The sequence below is a fragment of the Vicia villosa genome, linkage group LG1 (assembly GCF_029867415.1).
Source record: "Vicia villosa cultivar HV-30 ecotype Madison, WI linkage group LG1, Vvil1.0, whole genome shotgun sequence".
Lineage (NCBI taxonomy): Eukaryota > Viridiplantae > Streptophyta > Magnoliopsida > Fabales > Fabaceae > Vicia > Vicia villosa.
The window spans coordinates 165540913-165551399 of NC_081180.1; the positions used below are offsets into that span (position 1 = coordinate 165540913).

General features: G+C 36.6%; 2 protein-coding genes across 2 annotated transcripts; one reads left to right on the forward strand and one right to left on the reverse strand.

Annotated features, from left to right (window-relative positions):
• Positions 1 to 996: 996 nt before the first annotated feature.
• Positions 997 to 3359, reverse strand: LOC131658823 (BTB/POZ domain-containing protein At5g03250-like). The gene is made up of 4 exons (XM_058928076.1): positions 3298 to 3359; positions 2981 to 3050; positions 1602 to 2759; positions 997 to 1404 (listed from the first exon to the last, which is right to left on the reverse strand). Exons 1-4 carry the CDS (start codon positions 3357 to 3359, stop codon positions 997 to 999), a joined length of 1698 nt encoding a protein of 565 aa, XP_058784059.1.
• Positions 3360 to 7638: 4279 nt separating this feature from the next.
• On the forward strand, positions 7639 to 10154 carry LOC131658826 (uncharacterized). The gene is made up of 2 exons (XM_058928080.1): positions 7639 to 9545; positions 10130 to 10154. Exons 1-2 carry the CDS (start codon positions 7639 to 7641, stop codon positions 10152 to 10154), a joined length of 1932 nt encoding a protein of 643 aa, XP_058784063.1.
• The last annotated feature ends 333 nt before the right edge of the window (positions 10155 to 10487 follow it).

Below are 10487 nucleotides of genomic sequence, written 5' to 3' on the forward strand. Positions count from 1 at the left end.
CCCTTTGTGATGCTGGGTAGATCTTACTAACAGGCAATCCACCACAAGCTATACTATATTTAGTTGGACAACCATATTGTTGATCAGATGCAATTATCAGGAACTACTGGAACAGTTATAACTAACTCTCCCCTTTGACACTCCTTTGAAAGAGTTATCAACATGAAAAACCGTTTGACTTATGAATTTGTCATTTTTTGTCATTTTTTAAACTTTGTGACAGTTGTCATCATCAAAATCAACCAGCAATTATACCTGCATAATACATAGATCCACACATACCTGACCTGACCTTTAGTTCATTCTCTTCTACATGAACTACAACTCAAAACTTCTCAACCACCTATCATCCACTATGACAATATAACTGTTGTCTTGCTTGCTTCCAAGCCTATTCTACACAACTGCACCAAACATTTTGAACAGGACCTCTACTTTATCAGAGAAAAGATTCAAGCCAAATGTCTCAAAGTCATGCACATGCCATCAACTGAACAAGTAGCTGATATTCTCACTATAAATCTACCTCAATCTCCACTTTTCTCAAGTTTAGAACCAAACTCAGAGTTCACAATTCATCACACATGAATTTGCAAAGGGGTGTAATAGATATAAATGATAACAACAAAACTCCAATTACTTAGTTATGTTATCACGGTTTCAGTTGTCATAATTAAAGTTACTCATTCTGTTATGATAGTTATAAGTGTCATAACAACAGTATTGTAACACTAATTTGATAAAGTTTAAGTAGAATCAAAATTAGTTTTTTATCATTGTAAGGAGAATCAATTAAAAAAAAGTTAGTAATGTATTCAATTGAGAGAAAAAAACTAGAAGATGGAGTTGAACAAAATCTCCACCTGTGAGCTATATATACTTTTCAGTGAACATTAACAAGTATAACAATTAGGTTCTCAATTCATGATGACAGATGGTGTGTTTACACTTACATTGCAGCTACATATTTGATCTTCTACAAACTATATTGCAACACTAGGAGGAACGTTTTCTAAAGAAAATTCTTGGAAAAATGCTCCAACCTCTCTTAGTTTTACCGAGTTTTTTAATCTCATTTCTGATACTCGAACACTCCTTCTCTAGCTCCGAGACACGGTCCCTCAAGTTTTCACCACCTTGTACAGTGTCCGCCTGACCATTTCCATTACTCCTTGTGATTCCAAGGTTTCCACTTTGTGAAGTCTCGAGGTTGTCTGAAACAAACAACCAGCTAGAAATCGATGTTCGAAGTCGAAGCTGTTCGAAAAATAGTACCTGCACTATTACTCTCAACGGTACTCTTTCGTTTTGTGCAGCGTGCGTGCTTGCTTCTAATGAAAGCTTTTGACAGTTCATAAGTCTGCAAAATTGTTCCCTTTCTGAATCTATCAGCCACGGATGCGCCTGTGTACTCGTCACAAATTTTCTTACATTAGAATCATCATACTAAATTAATACGAGTAATAGTAATAGTTGCTGACGCTTCAAGTTTAGCATGTATCTGTTATCAGACACATTTTAAATTTGAAGTGTCAGCAACAATTACTTTCAAGTTTCAAATGGTAATAACTTTGAAATGAACAACTCGATGCAAGCATTACCTTAAGGTATACATCAATCGCGTGATATAAACCATCATCCAAAGGCCTAGCATAATCAGGAATCGAAGACGCAAGAGCTTGAAACTTAGGCAACTTCAAATTAACATCCAAAGCCACTTCAGCAAGATAAGCATCCAACAAATTAGCCACAACTGTCATAGGTGTCAATGCATCAACACCACCAATCAATGATCCATCTTCATTTACACATGATGGTGTAGCTGAAGCTGTTGCAGGTTGATACATCGACATAAAATTATCAATAATCCGTTGAATACAATCGATATCATAAAGTGTCTCAACCGAATACCCCATATTTGGTATCAAAATATCTACAAGTTCAACTTGATCAAGCTGAGAACCAATCCTTTTCTCCAAATTCTCTATGCACAATGAACTCGCATGTAATATCATAGCTGTTCTTAACAACCTAAGGAGATATTTCGAAGGTACGACACCTTTTTTATTCGGAATCAACCCTACAATTTCTTCCAATAACGTCCTTTGATTCGTTTCTGAACTTCTACTCGGTGTTGTCGCTTGGCTAACACTAGCTTTATCATTGAAACTAGATTGTCTATTCATCAAAGGTATAAATCTTCTAAGATAATATATCAACGACGCAACGATATTCTCCGGTTTCATACCTTTCGATTCAACCGATATAATAAGTCTTTTATATAAAGGTAGACTTAACAAACACAAATCTTCGTACCACCATTCATCACTCGAAGCTTGAGATTTAGTTTCGGAGCATATAATATCCTCAGAACATGCCTTGATTGTCAAGGAATCAATGCATCTTGAAACTATATGAAGTTCTTCTGCATATGTTTTAACTTCTTCACATGTTTGAAGTGCTTTTATTGAATCCGACCAACTGCTGAAAACTTCGTTGAGAAAAGCTTCGGTTACGTCTACTAAGTTTCCTTCACCGTAGTTTTCGTTCATTTGTAGATACTCTGACGCGCATCTTAGACTAACAACATTTAAAGGTGTGATTTCGAGTTTTACACCGTAGCAAAATTTTGTTATGATCTCGAATGTTTTGTCTCCACCGGGTACTTCATGAAGTTGCAAAATGGAAGTTGTTCCGTCCTCGTTTGATGAGTCCGCGATGAGTTTCTTTAGTAATCCACTTCTAGAAAGCAAGGGGAACTGCATCATAAAAAATCAAGAATCAGAAACAAATAACTTTAAAAAGTGTTAACCTTGCATGTCTATCTGCAACGCCACAACTGAGATCTACCCCGTCCCATCAAGACTCTACTTTACCATTTCACCGAACATTTCTTGTTCCCTAGCGGAACAAACCCTAAAGTAGATAGTGTCTATATCAAACAACCTTTTTCAACTAAAGATCAAATTCAAACATGTACCTTGTGAAGAAAGAAAGACGTTTCGCCTACTTCAATGGTAACATCACTAGTAAGTCCAGTTGTACAAACCCTACAACAAGATATCCATCATATGTCAAAAAATTATGAGATTATAACATAATTCATTCCTCATTCTATCTTATTGACTCACAATTAACAGAATCACATTGAAGATTATGATAGCAAAATCACATCCACAAAAACATAAACATAAAATATAATTTCGGTCATAGATATTTCTTGTATGATAACAAAATCACTTATTAGATTTGATTTGATCATAGTGTGATTAACAAGAATAGGAAAAAAATGGTTACCATGATTGGCCATCGCGACGAAATATATCATCAGATTTGGATCCAAGCTTGAGCAATGCCATTGATTGCAGCTTGGGTTAACGTAGATTGAAATGTGATAGAGAGAAGAGAGCAGAGTGGAACCGTTTCATTGTGATTGTGATGAATGATTATTGTCCACAACACAAATTCGCGACTCTAAAGCTCACATAACTGAAATAACCGAAACTAATGCTTCCGCAATTTTTGTCTTATTAAAATATTTCACAAATATTTGATTTCAAGTAGACACACTCCAATAAAATGGGGCTATACCCCTTATAATTAGGTATTACTTGGCCCATTACTTTCTACACCTTTTTTATTTTAGGGTTAATACTACTTTACCCCCTGCCATATAGGCGAGATTTGGTTTACCCCCTCTAAAAAAAAATTTATTGGACAAACCTTGCAAAATAAAGATTCCGTCAAATTTGACCCTGATCAATTTTTTTGACCAAGATTCTTAGAATCTTGCCTACATGGCATTTTTGGTAGTGCTGACTGTACAACACATAAGCAATGTGGCACAGTCAGCACTGCCACGTGGAATTTAATTTTTTTTAAAAAAATTTTTTTATTGATTTTTTATTTTAATTTTTTTGTTGATTTTTTTTAAAAAAATTTTATTATTTTTTTAAAAAAAAAATTTAATATTTTTTTTAAAAAAAAAATTAATATTTTTTTTTACGTTTTTAAAAAATATTTGACAGTACCTGCGGATTTACATACGGATTTAAAAATACCTGCGGATTCACCTACGGATTTGACAATACCCGCAGATTTACCTACGGATTTAAAAATACCTGCGGATTCACCTACGGATTTGACAATACCTGCGGATTTACCTACAAATTTGACAATACTTGGGGATTTACCTTCAAAAAAACCCGCGAATTTGACAATACCTGCGGATTTACCTGCGAATTTACCTACGAATTTGACAATACCTGCGGATTTACCTACGAATTTGACAATACCTGCGGATTTACCTACGGATTTAAAAATACCTACGGATTTGACAATACCTGCGGATTTACATACGGATTTACTTGCGGATTTACCTACAAATTTAAAATTACCTACGAATTTACCTTTAAAAATACATGCGGATTTACCTGCGAATTTGACAATACCTGCGGATTTACCTACGGATTTGAAAATACCTGCGAATTTATATATAATAAAAATAAAATTTAAATAATAATTAAAAAAATATTAAATTTTAAAAATTGGAAAAATATTTTTAAAAAACGTAAAAAAAAAAATTAAATTTTTTTAAAAAAAAATAATAAAAAAAATTGAAAAAAAAAATTAAAAAAAAAATAAAAAAAATCAATATTTTTTATTTTTAAAAAAAATAAATTTCACGTGGCAGTGCTGACTGTGCCACATTGCTTATGTGCTGTACACTTAGCACTCCCAAATATGCCATGTAGGCAAGATTCTAAGAATCTTGGCCAAAAAAATTGATCAGGGTCAAATTTGATGGAATCTTTATTTTGCAAGGTTTGTCCAATAAGTTTTTTTTTTAGAGGGGGGTAAACTGAATCTCGCCTATATGGCAGGGGGTAAAGTAGTATTAACCCTTTATTTTATTTCTTACTCCACTTAACACAAACTTATACATCATATTCTTTTCATTTAGCTATTTTTAATATTTATTTACTATTTTGTCTTAATAAATCAATCAACGAAGAGTCTCTTAAATTAAAACTTAATTTTATTTTCTTCTTAATGATATAGAAAAATCTAGAAAATTTATAAGGGAAGTTATTAAAAAGATCTCAAAATTAATTTTTTTTGGATAGAAGTATGGTCTTGAATAGAATATAATGTCGGAAATTGATCCATGTAGTCGGTTCCACTTAATGAGATAAGGTTTGGTTGTTGTTGTACTCACTAATTTACATAATTAGTTTTAAATTTAATATCTAATTAGTTAAGTTACGATAGTATTTTAGATGTTACAAGAGAAGGAGGCGACCAGTCGCAACCCTAGATGAATCTTTGAGACAAGCTCAATTGAGTTCGATGTAGTCTAAATGCATCCTTTGGTTGATAAATGCCTTAGGACAACACTAGATAACCATTCGGTGTATTTTACTTTAGAAATAAAGTTGGCATAGAGTATGTAACGCCCCGATTTTCGATATTTATTTTATTACGTAGTTGTTTGGTGTGTTTGGTGCTTAAACTGATATTTTAATTATTATTATATTAGTTTAGTAATTATTTATAAGTAGTAAAATGATTAATTAGTTATTTGGGTCAAGTAGTGGTTAGTAATTGGGAGGGTGTGTAGTAAGCCCAGTAGCAAATTAAGGATTAGTGAGAGATTAATAAAAATAAAGAAAACTAGATGGAATAGTTTCTTTTGGCAAAAATTGTGAAGAACGTAGAAACAGAGAAAGAGGCAAGGGCAAGAGAGAAAGGAAGACTTTCACCATTGTTGAAGGATCAAAGCTCAAACCTAAGGTAAGGGGGGAGAATGGGTTCTTTAAATGGTGATTACAACATGAGAGGGTAGTGAGGGTTCCTTTCCCTCTTTAGGTTTCATAATTTATATGTTTGATTCCTTCTTTGATGTGTGAATTGATTTGATTTGTATGATGTTCTTCATGACTAACGAGTATTGTATGATTGTGGACGAAATTATGTTTTGGATTGATGAATTATGGTGTGGTTTTGGATGTCAGTTGAGTTGTTGTTGTGTTCCTAAGAGGAACTGAATCTGAATGAAAAACTGTCCAATTTGATGAGTAGGAATTGAGTTGTTATCATGTTAAAACTGATGTAGTATAATAGGTTAATGAATCTAGATGAAGGGAGTGAGTTAATAGGTGAAAATATGATGTTTTGGACCTGAAATCGCAGACTGGAAGTGATGAAAACGAGTGAGAACGAACTGGTGCGAGTGCAAACTTAGACAGACAGTTTTCCTGTTAGTTTGCGTATGATACGCGTATGGGTTGGGGCCATACGCGTATGAGGGACACACCCAGGGGGCTATACGCGTATGATACGCAGCCCTGTCTCAGCATAGCACAACTTCTGGTGAAACGCGTATGGTACGCGTATGGAAGGGAGTCCATACGCGTATGGAAGAGTGATACGCGTATGGGAGAATTTTTAGTGCAAAACTGGTCCTGGTGGTACGCGTATGGAACGCGTATGGGGAAGGGGCATACACGTATGGGATAGCTATACGCGTATGGTTACGCTAGTGTGCAGAACTTTCCATTTTTGTGATTTTCTTCTAATTCTTGAGTGAGATGAATACCTTTATGAGTTCCTTAAATTGTAGGACTTAGGTAAACATAGAGAGACCGTAAGAGTTATGCTTTGGACATAAAATATTGTGATAAGTTTGTGTTGATTGTTGTGAATGTAACTACAAAATAATAAAATTATAGTTGCATGTCGTTGAGTTGGTTGATAGCCTAAATGGCAATGAGTTGAAGGCTGAAGCCTTGTGTTGTTGAATTGTGTTGATTGGATGTCCATATTGCATACATATGTCGTTGAGGGCTTATGCTCTGTTGTTGGCCTGTATTGGCGTTGTTGAAGGCTTATGCCTTGTTATTGCCTCTAAAATAATGGCAATTGTTGAGGGCTTATGCTCTGTTGGTACCACATGCATGTAGAGTTGATAGTTGCATTTTCATTCATCTGATTGACTGTAAATGTTGTGTAATGATGTTGTGGTGTAATTGATGGAGTGAGAATCTGTTTATGATTGTGTTTGTGCGTGGTGTAGATACTACTCCTTAACCATGTGATATTTCACCGTATATTTATTGAATGTAATTCTCACCCCTTCTCTGTTGTTGTGTCTGTGCTTCTTCGGGAGTACAGATAACCAGGTACCAGAGTAGTGCTCTGATACGTAACACGGGAATGTTGGGATACGCTGTGTTTTGTTTTCTTTTCAATTAAATGTTAAATTGTTACTTATCTTGATTTTGACATTATTGTTGAACCACCTGTTTAGTGGATATGATTTATTTATTGGGGCCGTGGTGCCGTGAGAATTAATAAGCTGTTTTAAATTCCGCTGCAGTATTGAATATTCTATTTTAATAAGGAACTATTAAATAAAGTGATGTTTTATTGAATTATTTGGAAGATGTGACATCCTACTCGTATTACTTTTATTATTTATGTATTTATAATTTGTTTATTGTTCATATGGGAAAGTGGGGTGTTACAATTGGTATCAGAGCGGGTCGGTCCGTCCGACCAAGTAGTTGAGTCGCTAACAAATCGAGTATGGTTAAAACTCGTCATCTAACTATGTTTCTGTTGCAGTGTTTAGTTGAAATGGCTAGGAGAAACGATGTTGCGATTGCTGCTGCTTTGGAGGCTATGGCTCAAGCTCTGGAACATCAACCTAATGCTGGTGAGGATGCTGGGTCTCGCAGTTTGGCTACTTTCCAGAGGGAGAACCCGCCGGTCTTCAAAGGCAAGCATGACCCTGATGGAGCCTTAGAGTGGTTGAAAGAGATCGAGAGGATCTTTCGTGTAATGGATTGTACTCAGGCACAGAAAGTTCGCTATGGGACACATATGCTAGCAGTCGAAGCTGACGACTGGTGGCTAGCAACACGTCAGAGACTAGAAGCTGCAGGTGAAGAGATCACTTGGGATGTGTTCCGAAGGGAATTTCTGAGAAAGTATTATCCGGAGAGCGTCCGTGGTAAGAAGGAAATTGAGTTCCATGAATTGAAACAAGGGAACATGTCAGTGACTGACTATGCTGCTAAGTTCACTGAATTGGCCAAATTTTATCCGTATTATGATGGAGAGGGCGCAGAGTTTTCAAAATGCGTTAAGTTTGAAAATGGGCTACGCTCTGAGATCAAGAATGCTATAGGGTATCAGCAGATCCGCGTTTTCCCTAACTTGGTAGACAGCTGCAGAATCTTTGAGGAAGATAATGCTGCTCACTATAAGATTGTCAGTGATAGAAGAGGCAGGCAGAATCAGCAACGTGGCAAGCCTTATGACACTCCAGCTGGCAAGGGCAAACAAAGAGCTGCTCCGGGCCAGAGAACAAGTGGGGGAGGTGCTCCTGCTCCGCTTGTGTGTTTTAAGTGTGGGAAGGCTGGTCATAAGAGTACTTACTGCACTGATGACGTTAAAAAGTGTTTTCGTTGTGGCAAGACTGGTCATATGATGTCTGAATGTAGACATAAAGAATTAGTGTGTTTTAATTGTGGCGAAGAAGGACACATTGGAAGTCAATGTCAGAAACCAAGGAAGGCACAAGCTGGTGGTAAGGTGTTCGCATTGGCTAGTACTCAGACAAACACTGAGGACAGACTCATTAGAGGTACTTGCTTCATCAATAGTATGCCTTTAATTACTATTATTGATACTGGTGCTACTCATTGTTTTATCGCTGCTGAATGTGTTGAAAGATTGGGTCTTATGCTATCTTCGATGAATGGAGAGATGGTAGTTGAGGTTCCCGCTAAAGGGTCTGTGACTACATCTCTTGTTTGTTTGAAGTGTCCGCTGTCGATCTTCGGCAGGGACTTTGCTGTTGATTTAGTATGTTTACCGTTAGCCGGGCTAGACGTAATTTTGGGAATGAACTGGTTAGAATATAACTATGCTCATATCAATTGTTATAACAAGACTGTGAGATTTTCAACTGCCGAAGAAGAAGAAGCTGGCTTAGTGTCGTCTAAGCAGGTACGACAATTGCTGAAGGAAGAAGTAGAGATGTTCTCGTTGATGGCAACATTGTCAATCGAGAATCAGAACATCATCGATGAGTTACCGGTGGTAAGAGAATTCCCTGAAGTTTTTCCCGATGAGATTCCTGATGTGCCGCCAGAAAGAGGAATTGAGTTTACGATTGATCTTGTACCTGGTACCAGACCTGTTTCTATGGCACCGTACAGGATGTCCGCATCTGAGTTGACAGAATTAAAGAAGCAATTAGAAGACTTACTGGAGAAGAAGTTTGTCAGACCAAGTGTATCGCCGTGGGGAGCTCCGGTGCTGTTAGTGAAGAAAAAGGATGGAAGCACGAGACTTTGCGTAGATTATAGACAGCTGAATAAAGTAACCATTAAGAACAAATACCCGCTACCGAGAATAGATGATTTGATGGACCAATTGGTGGGTGCGAGTGTTTTTAGCAAGATCGATCTGAGGTCGGGTTACCATCAGATTAAGGTTAAAGATGAAGATGTTCAGAAGACAGCATTCAGAACAAGGTATGGACATTATGAATATTCAGTGATGCCATTTGGTGTTACGAATGCGCCAGGAGTATTCATGGAGTATATGAACCGTATTTTCCACGAGTATTTGGATCAGTTTGTCGTGGTGTTCATAGACGACATTTTGATATATTCTAAATCAGAGCAAGAGCATTCCGATCATTTGAAGACAGTATTGCAAGTGTTGAAAGAAAGGAAATTGTATGCGAAGTTGTCCAAGTGTGAATTTTGGTTGAAAGAAGTTAGTTTTCTGGGACATATCATATCTGGTAGTGGCATTGCTGTAGATCCATCTAAGGTAGATGCTGTGTTACAATGGGAGACTCCAAAATCAGCTACTGAGATCAGAAGTTTCTTGGGCTTAGCCGGTTACTACAGACGGTTTATTGAAGGATTTTCTAAGTTGGCACTTCCGTTAACTAAGTTGACGTGTAAGGGTAAAGTGTTCATATGGGATGCACAATGTGAAGAAAGTTTTGTGGAATTGAAGAAGAAATTGACGACAGCTCCGGTTTTGACATTACCAAACCCAGGAGAACCTTTTGTAGTTTATTGCGATTCTTCTTTGATGGGTTTAGGTGGTGTACTTATGCAGAATGGTAAGATAATTGCTTATGCGTCGAGGCAACTGAGAATTCATGAAAAGAACTACCCTACACATGATTTGGAACTCGCTGCTGTTGTTTTCGTACTAAAGATTTGGAGACATCATCTCTATGGTTCTAGATTTGAAGTCTATAGTGACCATAAGAGTCTGAAATACCTATTTGACCAGAAGGAGCTGAACATGAGACAACGAAGATGGTTAGAATTATTGAAAGATTATGATTTCGGATTGAATTATCATCCCGGTAAGGCAAATGTTGTGGCTGATGCCTTAAGCCGGAAAACCTTGCACATGTCGGCTATGATGGTTAAAGAATTAGAACTGATCGA